The 18,370-nt window shown below is 45.3% G+C and overlaps 2 protein-coding genes across 2 annotated transcripts; both read left to right on the top strand.

Moving 5' to 3' along the window:
- Window positions 1-10,209: 10,209 nt before the first annotated feature.
- LOC125547663 (E3 ubiquitin-protein ligase SINA-like 7) lies at window positions 10,210-12,556 on the top strand. The gene is made up of 3 exons (XM_048711474.1): window positions 10,210-10,475; window positions 10,895-11,136; window positions 11,379-12,556. The coding sequence occupies exons 2-3, from the start codon at window positions 11,002-11,004 to the stop codon at window positions 12,264-12,266; spliced, it is 1,023 nt and encodes a 340-aa protein (XP_048567431.1). The 5' UTR covers window positions 10,210-10,475; window positions 10,895-11,001; the 3' UTR covers window positions 12,267-12,556.
- A 1,436-nt stretch (window positions 12,557-13,992) lies between these two features.
- LOC125547662 (putative E3 ubiquitin-protein ligase SINA-like 6) lies at window positions 13,993-16,671 on the top strand. Its single transcript, XM_048711472.1, has 3 exons — window positions 13,993-14,171; window positions 14,921-15,196; window positions 15,473-16,671. Exons 2-3 carry the CDS (start codon window positions 15,053-15,055, stop codon window positions 16,442-16,444), a joined length of 1,116 nt encoding a protein of 371 aa, XP_048567429.1. The 5' UTR covers window positions 13,993-14,171; window positions 14,921-15,052; the 3' UTR covers window positions 16,445-16,671.
- The last annotated feature ends 1,699 nt before the right edge of the window (window positions 16,672-18,370 follow it).

Genomic DNA, 18,370 nt, shown 5'->3' with positions numbered 1-18,370 from the left:
ATCCAGCAAAGTGTCGGGGAAGAGTTCCGTCAGCACGACGGCGTGGTGACGATCTTGATGACTACAGCAGCAGGGCTTCGCCTAAACTCCGCTACAGTATTATCGAGGTATATGGTGGCAGGGGGCACCGCACACGGCTAAGGAATAGATCACGTGGATCAACTTGTGTGTCTAGAGGTGTCCCCTGCCTCCGTATATAAAGGAGTAGAGGGGGGGAGGGCTGGCCGGCCAAGGAGGGAGGCGCAGGAGGAGTCCTACTCCTTCCGGGAGTAGGACTCCCCTCCAATCCTATTCCAACTAGGATTCCCCGAGGGGAAAGAGGGAGAGGGGTGCCGGCCACCTCTCCTAGTCCTAATAGGACTAGGGGAAGGGGGAGGAGCGCAGCCCTTGTGGGCAGCCCTTTCACCTTTCCACTAAGGCCCATGAAGGCCCATATGGCTCCCGGGGGGTTCCGGTAACCTCCCGGTAACCCGGTAAAATCCCGATTTCACCCGGAACACTTCCGATGTCCAAACATAGGCTTCCAATATATCAATCTTTACGTCTCGACCATTTCGAGACTCCTCGTCATGTCCGTGATCACATCCGGGACTCCGAACAACCTTCGGTACATCAAAATGCATAAACTCATAATGAAACTGTCATCGTAACCTTAAGCGTGCGGACCCTACGGGTTCGAGAACAATGTAGACATGACCGAGACACGTCTCCGGTCAATAACCAATAGCGGGACCTGGATGCCCATATTGGCTCCTACATATTCTACGAAGATCTTTATCGGTCAGACCGCATAACAACATACGTTGTTCCCTTTGTCATCGGTATGTTACTTGCCCGAGATTCGATCGTCGGTATCCAATACCTAGTTCAATCTCGTTACCGGCAAGTCTCTTTACTCGTTCCGTAATACATCATCTCACAACTAACATATTAGTTGTAATGCTTGCAAGGCTTATGTGATGTGTATTACCGAGAGGGCCCAGAGATACCTCTCCGACAATCGGAGTGACAAATCCTAATCTCGAAATACGCCAACCCAACATCTACCTTTGGAGACACCTGTAATGCTCCTTTATAATCACCCAGTTATGTTGTGACGTTTGGTAGCACCCAAAGTGTTCCTCCGGCAAACGGGAGTTGCATAATCTCATAGTCATAGGAACATGTATAAGTCATGAAGAAAGCAATAGCAACATACTAAATGATCGGGTGCTAAGCCAATGGAATGGGTCATGTCAATCAGATCATTCAACTAATGATGTGACCTCGTTAATCAAATAACAACTCATTGTTCATGGTCAGGAAACATAACCATCTTTGATTAACGAGCTAGTCAAGTAGAGGCATACTAGTGACACTTTGTTTGTCTATGTATTCACACATGTATTATGTTTCCGGTTAATACAATTCTAGCATGAATAATAAACATTTATCATGATTATAAGGAAATAAATAATAACTTTATTATTGCCTCTATGGGTCATGTCAATCAGATCATTCAACTAATGATGTGACCTCGTTAATCAAATAACAACTCATTGTTCATGGTCAGGAAACATAACCATCTTTGATTAACGAGCTAGTCAAGTAGAGGCATACTAGTGACACTTTGTTTGTCTATGTATTCACACATGTATTATGTTTCCGGTTAATACAATTCTAGCATGAATAATAAACATTTATCATGATTATAAGGAAATAAATAATAACTTTATTATTGCCTCTAGGGCATATTTCTTCAAAAGGACTAAGGATATGTTTCTCGTATATGGAGGTGACAAAGAGCTCACCGTAAAAGGTTACGTTGATGCAAGCTTTGACACTGATCCGGACGATTCTAAATCGCAAACCGGATACGTGTTTACATTAAACGGTGGAGCTGTCAGTTGGTGCAGTTCTAAACAAAGCGTCGTAGCGGGATCTACATGTGAAGCGGAGTACATAGCTGCTTCGGAAGCAGCGAACGAAGGAGTCTGGATGAAGGAGTTCATATCCGATCTAGGTGTCATACCTATGCATCGGGTCCAATGAAAATCTTTTGTGACAATACTGGTGCAATTGCCTTGGCAAAGGAATCCAGATTTCACAAAGGACCAAACACATCAAGAGACGCTTCAACTCCATCCGGGATCTAGTCCAGGTGGGAGACATAGAGATTTGCAAGATACATACGGATCTGAATGTTGCAGACCCGTTGACTAAGCCTCTTCCACGAGCAAAACATGATCAGCACCAAGGCTCCATGGGTGTTAGAATCATTACAGTGTAATCTAGATTATTGACTCTAGTGCAAGTGGGAGACTGAAGGAAATATGCCCTAGAGGCAATAATAAAGTTATTATTTATTTCCTTATAATCATGATAAATGTTTATTATTCATGCTAGAATTGTATTAACCGGAAACATAATACATGTGTGAATACATAGACAAACAAAGTGTCACTAGTATGCCTCTACTTGACTAGCTCGTTAATCAAAGATGGTTATGTTTCCTAACCATGAACAATGAGTTGTTATTTGATTAACGGGATCACATCATTAAGTGAATGATCTGATTGACATGACCCATTCCATTAGCTTAGCACCCGATCGTTTAGTATGTTGCTATTGTTTCTTCTTCATGACTTATACATGTTCCTAGACTATGAGATTATGCAACTCCGTTTGCCGGAGGAACACTTTGGGTGCTACCAAACGTCACACCGTAACTGGGTGATTATAAAGGAGCATTACAGGTGTCTCCAAAGGTAGATGTTGGGTTGGCGTATTTCGAGATTAGGATTTGTCACTCCGATTGTCGGAGAGGTATCTCTGGGCCCTCTCGGTAATGCACATCACATAAGCTTGCAAGCATTACAACTAATATGTTAGTTGTGAGATGATGTATTCGGAACGAGTAAAGAGACTTGCCGGTAACGAGATTGAACTAGGTATTGGATACCGACGATCGAATCTCGGGCAAGTAACATACCGATGACAAAGGGAACAACGTATGTTGTTATGCGGTCTGACCGATAAAGATCTTCGTAGAATATGTAGGAGCCAATATGGGCATCCAGGTCCCGCTATTGGTTATTGACGCGAGACGTGTCTCGGTCATGTCTACATTGTTCTCGAACCCGTAGGGTCCGCACGCTTAAGGTTACGATGACAGTTATTATGAGTTTATGCATTTTGATGTACCGAAGGTTGTTCGGAGTCCCGGATGTGATCACGGACATGACGAGGAGTCTCGAAATGGTCGAGACGTAAAGATTGATATATTGGAAGCCTATGTTTGGACATCGAAGTGTTCCGGGTGAAATCGGGATTTTACCGGTTACCGGGAGGTTACCGGAACCCCCCGGGAGCCATATGGGCCTTCATGGGCCTTAGTGGAAAGGAGAAAGGGGCAGCCCAAGGTGGCTGCGCCACTTCCCCCTCCCCTAGTCCTATTAGGACTAGGAGAAGGTGGCCGGCCCCCCTCTCTCTCTTTCCCCCCTTGGGAATCCTAGTTGGAATAGGATTGGGGGGGAGTCCTACTCCCGGAAGGAGTAGGACTCCTCCTGCGCCCTCCTCCTTGGCCGGCGCCCCCCTCCCCCTTGGCTCCTTTATATACTGAGGCAGAGGCACCCCAGAAACACACAAGTTGATCCGTGATCTATTCCTTAGCCGTGTGCGGTGCCCCCTGCCACCATATTCCTCGATAATACTGTAGCGGAGTTTAGGCGAAGCCCTGCTGCTGTAGTACATCAAGATCGTCACCACGCCGTCGTGCTGACGGAACTATTCCCCGACACTTTGCTGGATCGGAGTCTGGGGATCGTCATCGAGCTGAACGTGTGCTCGAACTCGGAGGTGCCGTAGTTTCGGTGCTTGATCGGTTGGATCATGAAGACGTACGACTACTTCCTCTACGTCGTGTCATCGCTTCCGCAGTCGGTCTGCGTTGGGTACGTAGAAAACACTCTCCCCTCTCGTTGCTATGCATCACATGATCTTGCATGTGCGTAGGAAATTTTTTGAAATTACTACGAACCCAACAGGTTGTTCTATTTATATGAGAGATATGTTTTATGGTCATGCTCCGATGGTGAATGGTTTATTCTTAATGAATCTCGAGCGTATATGCTACACATATTCATAGTGTGAATACCAAAAGATGTAAGGTTGATAATGATAGTCCCACATACTTGTGGCACTGCCGCCTTGGTCACATAGGTGTCAAACGCATGAAGAAGCTCCATGCAGATGGACTTTTAGAGTCTCTTGATTATGAATCATTTGACACGTGCGAACCATGCCTCATGGGTAAAATGACCAAGACTCCGTTCTCAGGAACAATGGAGCGAGCAACCAACTTATTGGAAATCATACATACTGATGTGTGCGGTCCAATGAAGTGTTGAGGCTCGCGGTGGCTATCGTTATGTTCTCACCCTCACTGATGACTTGAGTAGATATGGGTATGTCTACTTAATGAAACACAAGTCTGAAGACCTTTGAAAAGTTCAAGGAATTTCAGAGTGAGGTTGAGAATCAACGTGACAGGAAAATCAAGTTTCTACGATCAGATCGTGGAGGAGAATACTTGAGTCACGAATTTGGCACACACTTAAGAAAATGTGGAATAGTTTCACAACTCACGCCGCCTGGAACACCTCAGCGTAATGGTGTGTCCGAACGTCGTAATCGCACTCTATTAGATATGGTGCGATCTATGATGTCTCTTACCGATTTACCACTATCTTTTTGGGGCTATGCTTTAGAGACTGCCGCATTCACTTTAAATAGGGCTCCGTCGAAATCCGTTGAGACGACACCGTTTGAATTATGGTTTGGGAAGAAACCTAAGCTGTCGTTTCTAAAAGTTTGGGGATGCGATGCTTATGTCAAGGAAACTTCAACCTGAAAAGCTCGAACCCAAATCGGAAAAATGCGTCTTCATAGGATACCCTAAAGAAACTATTGGGTATACCTTCTACCTCAGATCCGAAGGCAAGATCTTTGTTGCCAAGAATGGATCCTTTCTAGAGAAAGAGTTTCTCTCGAAAGAAGTAAGTGGGAGGAAAGTAGAACTTGATGAAGTATTACCTCTTGAACCGGAAAATGGCGCAACTCAAGAAAATGTTCCTGAGGTGCCTGCACCGACTAGAGAGGAAGTTATTGATGATGATCAAGATACTTCTGATCAAGCTCCTAGTGAAATTCGAAGGTCCACAAGGACACGTTCCGCACCAGAGTGGTACGGCAACCCTGTCTTGGAAATCATGTTGTTAGACAACGGTGAACCTTCGAACTATGAAGAAGCGATGGCAGGCCCGGATTCCGACAAATGGCTAGAAGCCATGAAATCCGAGATAGGATCCATGTATGAAAACGAAGTATGGACTTTGACTGACTTGCCCGTTGAACGGCGAGCCATAGAAAATAAATGGATCTTAAGAAGAAGACAGACGCGGATGGTAATGTGACCATCTATAAAGCTCGGCTTGTCGCTAAGGGTTATCGACAAGTTCAAGGAATTGACTACGATGAGACTTTCTCACCGGTAGCGAAGCTAAAGTCCGTCCGAATCATGTTAGCAATTGCCGCATTCTACGATTATGAGATATGGCAAATGGACGTCAAAATGGCATTCCATAATGGTTTCCTTAAGGAAGAGTTGTATATAGTATATGATGCAGCCGGAAGGTTTTGTCGATCCTAAGAATGCTGACAAGGTGTGCAAGCTCCAACGCTTGATTTATGGGCTGGTGCAAGCATCTCGGAGTTGGAACATTCGCTTTGATGAGATGATCAAAGCGTTTGGGTTTACGCAGACTTATGGAGAAGCCTGCGTTTACAAGAAAGTGAGTGGGAGCTCTGTAGCATTTCTCATACTATATGTAGATGACATACTTTTGATGGGAAATGATATAGAGGTTTTGGACAGCATTAAGGCCTACTTGAATAAGAGTTTTTCAATGAAGGACCTTGGAGAAGCTGCTTATATATTAGGCATCAAGATCTATAGAGATAGATCAAGACGCCTCATAGGGTCTTTCACAAAGCACATACCTTTGATAGATTTTGAAGAAGTTCAAAAATGGATCCAGTCCAAGAAAGGGTCTTGCCCTGTTTTGCCAAGGTGTGAGATTGAGCTCGGCTTCAATGCCGACCACGACAAAGATAAGAAGAGATGAGTGTCATCCCTATGCTTCAGGCCATAGGTTTCTATTATGTATGCATGCTGTGTACCAGACTGATGTAAACCTTGCCGTAAGTTTGGTTAGGAGGTACCAAGTAATCCCGGCAAGGAACACTGGACAGCGGTCAAGAATATCCTGAAGTACCTGAAAAGGACAAAGGACATGTTTCTCGTTTATGGGGTGACGAAGAGCTCGTCGTAAAGGGTTACGTCGACGCTAGCTTCGACACAGATCTGGATGACTCTAAGTCACAAACCGGATACGTGTATATGTTGAATGGTGAGGCAGTGAGCTGGTGCAGCTGCAAGCAGAGCGTCGTGGCGGGATCTACATGTGAAGCGGAGTACATGGCAGCCTCGGAGGCAGCACATGAAGCAATTTGGGTGAAGGAGTTCATCACCGACCTAGGAGTCATACCCAATGCGTCGGGGCCAATCAAACTCTTCTGTGACAACACTGGAGCTATTGCACTTGCCAAGGAGCCCAGGTTTCACAAGAAGACAAGGCACATCAAGCGTCGCTTCAACTCCATTCGTGAAAATGTTCAAGATGGAGACATAGATATTTGTAAAGTACATACGGACCTGAATGTAGCAGATCCGTTGACTAAACCTCTCCCTAGAGCAAAACATGATCAACACCAGAATTCCATGGGTGTTCGATTCATCACAATGTAACTAGATTATTGACTCAGTGCAAGTGGGAGACTGTTGGAAATATGCCCTAGAGGCAATAATAAAAGCATTATTATTATATTTCTTTGTTCATGATAATTGTCTTTATTCATGCTATACTGTATTATCCGGAAATCGTAATACACGTGTGAATACATAGACCATAATATGTCCCTAGTAAGCCTCTAGTTGACTAGCTCGTTGATCAACAGATAGTCATGGTTTCCTGGCTATGGACATTGGATATCATTGATAACGGGATCACATCATTAGGAGAATGATGTGATGGACAAGACCCAATCCTAAGCATAGCACAAAGATCGTGTAGTTCGTTTGCTAGAGCTTTTCCAATGTCAAGTATCTTTTCCTTTGACCATGAGATCGTGTAACTCCCGGATACCGTAGGAGTGCTTTGGGTGTACCAAACGTCACAACGTAACTGGGTGATTATAAAGGTGCACTACAGGTATCTCCGAAAGTGTCTGTTGGGTTGACACGGATCGAGACTGGGATTTGTCACTCCATATGACGGAGAGGTATCACTGGGCCCACTCGGTAATGCATCATCATAATGAGCTCAAAGTGACCAAGTGTCTGGTCACGGGATCATGCATTACGGTACGAGTAAAGTGACTTGCCGGTAACGAGATTGAACAAGGTATTGGGATACCGACGATCGAATCTCGGGCAAGTAACATACCGATTGACAAAGGGAATTGCATACGGGGTTGCTTAAATCCTCGACATCGTGGTTCATCCGATGAGATCATCGTGGAGTATGTGGGAGCCAACATGGGTATCCAGATCCCGCTGTTGGTTATTGACCAGAGAGTCGTCTCGGTCATGTCTACATATCTCCCGAACCCGTAGGGTCTACACACTTAAGGTTCGGTGACACTAGGGTTGTAGGGATATGTATATGCAGTAACCCGAATGTTGTTCGGAGTCCCGGATGAGATCCCGGACGTCACGAGGAGTTCCGGAATGGTCCGGAGGTAAAGATTTATATATGGGAAGTCCTGTTTCGGGCATCGGGACAAGTTTCGGGGTTATCGGTATTGTACCGGGACCACCGGAAGGGTCCCGGGGGTCCACCGGGTGGGGCCACATGGGCTGTAGGGGGTGTGCCTTGGCCTACATGGGCCAAGGGAACCAGCCCCAAAGAGGCCCATGCGCCTAGGGTTACAAGGGGAAAGAGTCCTAGGAGGGGAAGGCACCTCCTAGGTGCCTTGGGGGGGAGGGAAACCCCCCTTGGCCGCCGCCCCACCCTAGGAGATGGGATCTCCTAGGGCCGGCGCCCCCCCCCCTTGGCCCTCCTATATATAGTGAGGGAAGGAGGGATTTTCTCCCACGCCTTTGGTTGCCTCCTTCTCCCTCTCCAACACCTCCTGCTCCTCCATAGCGCTTGGCGAAGCCCTGACGGAGTACTGCAGCTCCATCATCACCACGCCGTCATGCTGCTGCTGGTGCCATCTCCCTCAACCTCTCCTCTCCCCTTGCTGGATCAAGAAGGAGGAGACGTGGCTGTTCCGTACGTGTGTTGAACGCGGAGGCATCGTCCGTTCGGTGCTAAGATCTTCGGTGATTTGGATCACGTCGTGTTCGACTACCTCATCCCCGTTCTTTGAACGCTTCCGCTCGCGATCTACAAGGTACGTAGATGCATCTAATCACTCGTTGCTAGATGAACTCATAGATATATCTTGGTGAAACCGTAGGAAATTTTTTGTTTTCTGCAACGTTCCCCAACACGTTGTACTACCATGATTGAAGATGAATAGATCAGAAGTTTTCCCGCAAAAAAAGCAAGTGTAGTTCTGGCGGTATGTGTGCCTTCTTTACTCAACTTCTGTCGGCAGTTTCTCTGCCCTTTAGTACTTATGCCGGCCACGACAAGATTATGAACGTGAGTACATAGAAACTAGCTTGATCATGTGCCATACCATTAGTTTCACACAAACAATGCTAAAACTTAACCTTCCATATTCTTGTTGTTTGTATCAACATAGTTTGCAAAGGCAATGTTTGCATCTTAACAATATGGCCTAGTTGTGGAGAGAAGAGAATAAGAGAAAAAAAAGGAGAAGTAATACTAGATCAAAGAATTAATTTTACTGCATAGGGAAAAAAAAGCTAACGGGTGAAGAATGTATCTAGTTGCTATACAGGGAAGACAAGTACTACCTCCGTTCCAAATAATCTAAGTTTTAGGTTTGTCCTAAGTCAAACTTTATTTTAAGAAATCAAGTTTATAAAATAATATATCAGCATCTACAACACCAAAATTGCTTCCTTAGATTCATTATGAAATATATTTTTCTATTATATATCTATATATTTGATATTGTAGATTTAGCACATTTTTCTATATTTTTTATCAAACTTTAAAAGGATTGGCTTAGAAAAATCCTAGAACTTTGACTATTTTGGAACGAAGGAATTAATACATAGCAGCAGGTGTTCTCGAGTGGGGCATTTTGGAGCTGAACCTCCATGTAGACTGAAATTTTTGTAAAATTCAAAATTCAAACTTCCTAGTTTCAAAAAGATCAGAAAAAATTGTACAAGTAAACAAGGATCTGATGTGTATGTTTGTAAAATTTCAAGGCAAAATAGCTTGAAATGCGATCTGTGCAAAAACAACAAACTCATGCAGTTTGAGCATGAATCGTGCATCTACCGAAAAGCCTCAGATTTTTTTGTGTGTAGCACCACTTTTAATGTATTTCGTCCTAAAAATTTATACACTTGTGCATTATATCTCAAATTATATGTGTATTTTTTAAATGAAACGTGCAAATTTGAATTTTGGTCATTTCAAATTCGGCATCCATGGAAGCCGAGCTCCATTGAGCATTTTCAGAGTTCTAGTGGTTTGTTGGTACAGTAGCAATCAAACTTTGTTTACTTTTCATCATAGAAGAATTTACGATTGCCCTTTTCCCCTCTCGCCACTTCTTTCCAATGTCCATCCTCCAGCCGCTGCTCCTCCCCAATCTACATCCTCCGTCCGTCCCTCCTCCGCAATCTCTATCGTCCTAACATGGACATGTAAAATTTGACCATGGCTACCCCGACGCAGTTGCGCCAGGGCAGTGATGCTCGCTTGAAAGGTTTCTCCGCCGCTCAACGCACTCTCACACCGTCATCAGAGGTGTGTTCCAGGCTGCGGCTCTTAGCAAGTGTATTGATTATTTTTTTTGTATACACTTCTAATTTAATATAACAGCAATCTTTTTTTTTTCTTCTGTTCCGTTGCAACGCGCGAACATTACACGGGTAAAAGAAAAGTTGAATTCATCGAAGTACACTCAAATACCGGGCCCATATCAGGCACAGCCCAGCCCATTATTTAGCCTCGGCGCTCCTTCCTCCCAAACCCAACCCTCGCTTCTCAGAGAAAGAGGGGGAAAACCCAAACCCTTGCCGCCGTCGCCGGCGCTCTCGCTCCCTCCTCCGCTCCGCTTCTCCCGCTCCCACCGGCCGGCATCGGATCGACGAGCGCGCTGTCCCATCCGAGAGCTCACCGGTAAGGGAGCAGCGGCCTCTTCTTCGACGGCGGCCTCGAGGCCGGCCATGGCGACTAGGTCTTGCAGCGGATAGACCCCGAGGCCACCAGGTACTAGTTCAGGTACGGCCACGCTGCATCCCTCCCGATTCGGAACTTTCCTCCGTCGCCAGCGTCGCATTGCTAATGCCAATGCCCAATTTTGAACCGGAATAAAGCCCTTCTTTTTACTGTTTCTCTGTCAGATTACTCGCATGTGCATCCTTAGTTCGTCACTGTTCTTATTATTATCCCAGTAACGTGGCAATTCAGCTCAATATTTACTGTCCCGAAACAAGAGAAATAGCAGATGTGAAATCGTGGTACTCCACCACTCGATTAATTTGCCTGTCGTGTGTAATTTGTGCTTGTGCTGTTGCTTTTCCTTTGCTATCCTGGCCCCAAACAATTACAGTACCTTTCTAGCTTATTATGCCTACCACACCATTGTCACTTCCAAATCCATGAATTTTATCAGTATATCTTGTGGTCTTGTGGAACAGGCCGGAGAAAGGAGCGGTGGTTTCAGGTTTGGATCTTGGTTTTGGTCTGTAGTACCAGCAGCAACCAGCAAGCAATTTAGTTCTGGTACACTTGAGTTTTGTTGGCGATGGACGGCAGTAACTCCAATAAGAGGAGAGACGAAGCTCCGAGAGAGGGAGACCGCTGGATGGACGTCAGAATACTGAAGGAGACCCTTGACTGCACAGTCTGCTTCGAGCACTTCAGGACTGAGATTTATCAGGTAGATGCACTAAGTATATGTACATATTGACCTGTTTTGAACACAAGCTTTTATTTCATTTCTTATAAAGATCAACATAAGAGAAGACCTTTGACGAATTATCATTGTACGTAACATAATAGCCATGGTAGCTGAAATAATGGAATGTGTAGCAGTAACCTATCTTCTTGATGTAGTATTCATTTTTTCTTATGTTAATAGTTATTCTCATGGGGACCCAATTAATCATTTCGTTTCCACAGTGTTCTGTTGGGCATTTCATATGCTCGTCTTGCCGCGACAAGATACTGGACAAGAAGTGCCCCACATGCTCTATCAAAACTTCCTTCAAGCGCTGCTTTGGGATGGAACATGTCGTCCAGTCGGTCGCATTTCCTTGCTCCAATGCCAAGTATGGATGCAGAGAGGGTCACGCATACTATCAGAAAGAAGGACATGAGCAGGTATGCCCGTATGGCCCATGCTTCTGCCCAGCGTCCGACTGCAGCTTCACTGGGCTGACACACGAGCTCCTGGACCATCTCACCATCTATCACATGTCTCCATGTACAGACCTCCCATATCATGGGACGGTGGCTCTCCGCTTAGAACCGGGCATACATGTTCTGGCACCCCGCAACAAGGGCAACAACCATTTTTTCATGCTCAACATGGAGCCAGAGCGTCTTGGATATGCTATCTCAGTCGTCTGCGTCCAACCTAATGCTACGGAACCCAAGTTCACATGTAGTATGAGTTATGACTGCTCTGGGACAGGTTATTGTGGAAGTGCAAGTTGCCAAATAAAAAGCTCTACACTCTCTGATGGGCTACCGACGGACTACGACTTAATTCCACCCAAGAGAAAGATTTCTGGTGATCGAAAATTTATCATGCTCAGAATCACCATTCATCAAGCTTCAAGTGTCAGCAAATCCCATGTTAAAGGAAAGGGCCTGACTTCCACTCCATTGACCCTGTTTCCTCGTCGTTCTGATGATGATGGCGATATAGTCTGCAGATCCTGTATTGAAGGAAAGTGCCCGACTTCCTCTCAAAAGCTACTGTTTCCTGATTATTCTTCTGATGACGATGATGATGTGCCTTCAAGATTCGAGCGTGCTCTCCAACGGGTGTCCCTGCTTGATTAATAGGCCGATTGATGATGTACCTTCAAGGTCCGATCGTGCTCATGTATGCTAGAGATTTAGCGTTGGTGTGTGGACGCCGTTAATAATATGCCTGGGTGGGTTTCACCATTCTGGTTCCAGGATATATGTATGACGAGAACCTGTATGATCTAAGTATCGGAGCTGTTTTGACCTTCTTTATGTGTTTTGTTGTCCGGAACTTGTGCCGTGGCATGTGAGGCTGCCCTTGATGTACTAGAAAAATATTATGCTATGTCGGTACATTTGTATCGATGAACCACTAACTTGGAGTTATCCTGTTTTATAATCTTGCACCATAACAGGGATGCCCTCTCTTTCAGTTTCTTTGTGCATTCATGAGTTCCCAATGTTGCATATATTGCATATATCGGCAATATCAATGAAATGAATTGTCTTTCTGAATCATAGGAATATTTTTATTTACTTGTGTGCACAAAAACCAAGCTAGGCATAGTGATAATACTGCCAGGCACAATACTGCCTGCTACTATATGATGGCAAAATTGTAACAGGTTACCATGTCTAGGATAAAGATCGTAAACTTTCTGAAGTCATTTAAAGTAAGTTTATAGAGAGGATAGTAATCAGATTGTGAGGTTCTGCTGAAAGTCACAATCGCTTCAAGTTTGTATGCTGTGGCAATGTTGAAACTTAAAAGGCTCAAATACTACCTGATTAGGAGTTTTGAAACTAATTGCATTCCCTGAAATTGCAAAAAGAAAAATGAATGTGAAATGAAGCAATTGTTTTTCTTTTTGCAATTAGGGATGGGAGAGTTGCTGGAACGTGGGGCCTGTGGGTTGACTTACACTGTGCTAAAAAAGGCTTGCGCGTCACCTTGTGCGGCCATACCATCTCTAACAAACGGGTCCTGCCAGTCAGGAACTCTATCAAAGTCCCATTAAGGGGTCACTAGTGCTATTTGAAACAAAACTGTTTGGAGATTTTGTGTGTTTGTTTGCAAAAATGATGGCTATGTTTAAACGTTGTACTAAATGTCGTGCCCTTTTTGTAATTTAGTTGAACAGACTTGTTCTCAAGTTGTCTTTATTAAACATCTGGCATCTTTTCTGTTTGTGGATAAATATCTTATAAACTAGTAATCCGTTGAAAGGTGCAATTGCTTCAAACATATTCTCCTGTGGGGATCTGATAAAATTATTATCAAATAAATACAAGTCAACCTTTACTAGACCATTCCTCTCCAAACCCTAGGAGAGGCGATCTATGGTCACATAGCATTACCATCTCCCCTCCACCGGTAGGTCGCCGCCCCCTTCTCCTTCGTTGGCTAAGCCATGGGTGACGGTTTCTCCTCCAAGGTGTTTGTTCGGTAGGATAGTTGCTTCAATAGCTTTCCCTCCACGGACAACGGTGATAGGCTGGTTCCGGGTGATGAAGCGGCATCCAATGGCACGCCATCAGCATGCTCGAGGGGATGAAGGCGGTCGACCCTCATGGATGCAACTTTTTATTTTATATTTATTGGGGGTGTTTGTAGTACTGGTTCAATTAATAAATCGAAATGCTTTTTGTAAAATAATAACAATTAAATCCCAAAATGTACTACTTGATTTGGAATTTAGAGACTAATCATGTTCTCTGAAGTTTTGATTTAGGGAGAGAAACCGTCATGAACTCATGATGGATGGAGAAAGAGAGAGAGAGTGTGTGTCCCAGGCCCATAAAATACAGCCCATTATCCTTGGCTCCTACACGTCTCGCCTGTCGCTGGCTCGCTGGCCGCTGCCAGACCCTTGCTGCCGCCGTCGCCGTCGCCGTCGCCTCCTCTTCCCCAACTCCGATCAGTCTCAGGTCGACACGCGCGGGCGGCTGGGTCCAGGTTTCTCCGGCCGCGGCTCGCTTCCACCACGGCAGCAGCAGGTAACCTGCCTCCTGCCCCCCACACTCCCTTTTCTTTCCTCCCTCAGATCTAAGAACCGACCCATCCACCCTCCCTCTTCCATCTCCCCTCCGTCAGCCAACCTCTGTTCGTATGGAAAATGTGATGATTGATTACTCCTCTGTACTGCATACTGTGAGACTACATTGTGTAATGGAGCTTGCATGGAAAGTGTTTGTGAAAATGCCTGTATGGATTTTTTTTGTATTGAACGAGTACTTGCTGTAGATTGGATGTTGTGATGAGAATATAATGCTTGCTGCAGATTGGATGGTGCCCAGTGCAGCTTGATAGGTGGTTCTCACAAATGCTTGTATGGGCAAATGTTTGCAAACTGTAGTTCGAATTAGTACATATGAGAAAATGTTTTTGTTCAGGTGGAGGAGCAACTGTTTTTGTTTAAGCATGTTAGCAGTGCTATGCTCCTGCGGATTGGATAGTGTTGAGAGCATGTTCAAGTTTACTAATTGTAGTTTTGAATTTTTTCAGATGAGCAAATGTTTTGGACTGCAAATTATTAGTCAAATTGTTAACATGCAGTACTAGTACCTATGTTACAGCTTTGTTATAGATAATCACAATAGTGTACCTAGTTATAGAGGCTAAATTTAAACAACAATGAGAGTGCTCAGATATTAAGAATGCCCATATGTGTGAAATTCCAGTCCTCAACCTGTTTGTTGATTAGCCTGTTTGCAAATGTTTAATTGTTTTGTTGGCTTTCTATCAGAATATCTCGTGGAACATGAGAATAGAGCAGTGAGGTTGTGTTGATCGATAGGTTTGGATCTCGGTTGCGATTTGTGATACTAGCAGTGCACACCAAGGAAGATATTGCGGGCGCCTTGGAATTTTGTTGGCGATGGATGATAGTAGCTCTAGCAAGAGAAAGCCTGAAGCGCAGCGAGAGGGTGAGAGCAGCGCCAAGAGGCTCAATGTCACCTTGGGGCTGGAGTCCCTTGACTGCCCCATCTGCTTTGTGCCCCTCAGTCCTCCGATATTCCAGGTAAATGCACTATGTTGTTGGCTTGTCTTTGAACCCGAGCTTTTATTTCAGTTGTGATAAAGCTCAAGATAAAATTAGAGCTTTTATGGAAGCAATCTTTCTTTGGACGTAGTGCTACTTGGCAAGGACGTGTTTCTTGTGAATGTGGCATAATGGCTTAACTCAAACAATGAACTATAGATTACCTATCATGTTGTTTTATGTTCCTTGAAATTAAAATATATTTATGTTACAAGTTATCCTCATGGGGCTCCATTAATCCTTTCTATTCCACAGTGCTCCGTGGGGCATTTCATATGCGAGGATTGCTGCGCGGATCGATTGAACAACAAGTGCCACTTATGCTCTGTAGAAACTTCATTTGAGCGCTGCTTTGGGATGGAACATGTCGTCCAGTCGGTCACAGTAGGTTGCTCCAATGACAAGTATGGATGTGCAGAGAAGGTCACCTACTACAAGAAAGAAGAACACAAGAAGGCATGCACGTATGCCCCATGCTTCTGCCCAGAGTCGGGTTGTGGCTTCGCTGGACCAACAAAGGTGCTACTGGACCATTTCACCACCCAGCACAAGTGTCCGTCGACAACCCTCCCAGACTCTGGCATGCTGTCTCTCTGCTTACAGCCGGGCTTACATGTTGTGAAGTGCACCGGGAACAACTACTTTTTCTTGCTCAGCATGGCATCAGAGCCTTACGGACATGCCATCTCAGTCGTCTGCGTCCAACCAAACATGACAGAATCCAAGTTCACATGTAATATGAGTTACGACTGCATAACGACGGGCTGTTGTGGATGTACAAGCTGCCACATAAGAAGCTCTTCACTCTCTGATGGGCTTCCGACAGTGTATGACTTGATACTTCCCAAGGGAAAGGTTTCTGACGATGCAAACGGTATCATGCTTAGAGCCACCATTAATCAGCAAACTTTAAGTCACAGCAGATCTTGTTTTCGAGGGAAGGGCCCAACTTCTGCACTTCAACATAGGCCCGATACTTACCATGATGGTGATGAGGAGGATGATACACCTTTACGTATCAGCAGATCCCATCTTCGAAGAGAGACCACGACTCCTGCTGTTCAACGAAGTCCCGATACTTATGACGATGATGATGATGATGATGAATGGTTCGCGAGGATGATGATGCGCAGCATGAGGAGGGCATCTCATTATAGACCTCGAAGTCTCAGTGGACCTCAAAGTATCTGTCTTGATACTGATGATGAGGAGGATGAAATACCTTGATCTCTCAGAAGATTCCCCCCTGCTGCTGAACGAAGTCCTGATACTTATGATGATGATGCGCAGGAGGAGGATGAGTATGATGATAGACCTGTAAGTCTCGGCAGACCTCCAAGTGCCAGCCGTGCTTGTGTATGCTAAAGGATTAGCGTGGACTTGCTGGTTGCTGTTGTTCTGCCTGGCTTTTGCAGTTCTGGTTCCAGGATATATATGTCAAGTCTTTATCTTTATTTATGGTCTCAAGTAGTATCTGCTAGACGTTGTTAAGTAAGCATTAGTGTGCAGCGTGTGGCTCTAGAGTCTGAATGCATGGATGCGATTGCAGCTTTCGGCTCGGTGATGATGCCAGCTCCTGCAATTTGTGAGGAAATCAAGCTCCCGGTGGTGCTTCTTCCAAGGGCAACCTTTCGAATGATGTTAGATTAGTAAATTTAGCCAAATGATAAGTGTCATATGTGTGGCACGAAGCTCTCGGATCTGACGTTTTTTACAACTGGCGTTGCCATCCGGAAAAAAAGACTTATCATCCGGAAAGAAAGTTGCCATCCTCACGTCACTAAACTTGTCATGAAAACGTTTGAAATTGTCATGTGTTCGTGTCACACATATGGCGCTTATCAGAGTCCTAAATTTAACTCTACAACTATCAAGCTTATGAACAATAAGCATAAGTCAGCCAGCTCACCATGCTGCTGGTCAGGCAACCATGGGCGGGAATGCATCAAGGCGGCCCAGAGCCCCACCCCCTCAATATGCTAAAATCAATGTTGATGCGGGCATCAGGCAGGGACGAGGAGGAACAACGGTCGTAGTATGCCACGACAATGACGGTAACTACCTGGGCAGTTCAGTTCAGCGCTTGTGGTAGCGGGGGTGGATGATCCGGCGACGATGGAAGCGATTGCATGTTGCGAGGCGCTTTGTCTTGCTGACGATCTTCATATCAATCAGTTTGTGATAGCCTCAGACTCTAAACAGGTGGTTCAATATATCGACAAAGGCACTTTAGGTCGCTATGTAGCTATCACCAGTGAGATCAAGTCTAGAGCTTCATCTTTTTTATGTAACTTTATTTTTGAAGGTTGTGTCAATAACTATGAGGCACATAGATTAGCTAGATTTTCCCATAATTTTGCTTTAGGATGGCATGTGTGGCTAGGCCAGCCCCATGATGCAACGACATGTATCCCGCAATTTGTGTGTTTTGATGAATAAAATTTGGCCTTGCCGCAAAAAAAACCTATGTGAACTTCGCAGCGATTTATTGTCCAATATGGTAAACAGTTAATTAGACTATAAGGCTATGCAATCTACCGAAAAACATCTGTGCAGTACCTCCAAACTTGAGGGCCTCTTTGATTCTCATGATTCTAAAAATGCAGCACCTCCAAACTTGAGGGCCTCTTTGATTCGCAGGATTCTAAACCACTAGTAGAAAACAGGGCTTTGGTCCAGGTCGGGTCAGCCCATTAGTCCCGGTTCAGTCTAGAATCGGGACCAATGTGGGCATTGGTCCCAGTTCGTGAGCCCAGGGGGCCGGCCGGGCCACGTGGGCCATTGGTCCCGGTTCATCTGGACCTTTTGGTCCCGGTTGGTGGGATGAACCGGGACCAATGGGCCTCGCTCCTGGCCCACCACTATTGGTCCCGGTTGGTGGCTTGAACCGGGACCAAAGGCTCCCCTTTAGTCCCGGCTCATGTCACCAATCGGGACCAATGAGGTGCCTATATATACCCCTCGCTCGCGAGCAGAGCACCCCAGTGCTCTGTTTTTCTCTGGCCGAGGGGGAGAGGGCTTTGTGGTGCTCTAGCTCACCTCCTATGCACATGAGGTGTTCGATGGAATGCCCGAGCCACACTACTTAAGCTTTCTCCTCTCGAAGCTCGACCTCCAAGCTCCATTTTCCTCGAGATTTGTCTAGATTTAGCG

This window comes from Triticum urartu, chromosome 3, assembly GCF_003073215.2.
Source record: "Triticum urartu cultivar G1812 chromosome 3, Tu2.1, whole genome shotgun sequence".
In the NCBI taxonomy this organism is placed as follows: Eukaryota; Viridiplantae; Streptophyta; class Magnoliopsida; order Poales; family Poaceae; genus Triticum; species Triticum urartu.
This window is presented reverse-complemented; position numbering and strand designations above follow the sequence as displayed.

Coding starts and splice junctions, on each gene's coding strand:
- LOC125547663 (XM_048711474.1), top strand. CDS start 11,002: ATGGACGGCAGTAACTCCAATAAGAGGAGAGACGAAGCTCCGAGAGAG. Junction 11,137..11,378: donor TCAGGACTGAGATTTATCAG/GTAGATGCACTA, acceptor TCGTTTCCACAG/TGTTCTGTTGGGCATTTCAT.
- LOC125547662 (XM_048711472.1), top strand. CDS start 15,053: ATGGATGATAGTAGCTCTAGCAAGAGAAAGCCTGAAGCGCAGCGAGAG. Junction 15,197..15,472: donor TCAGTCCTCCGATATTCCAG/GTAAATGCACTA, acceptor TCTATTCCACAG/TGCTCCGTGGGGCATTTCAT.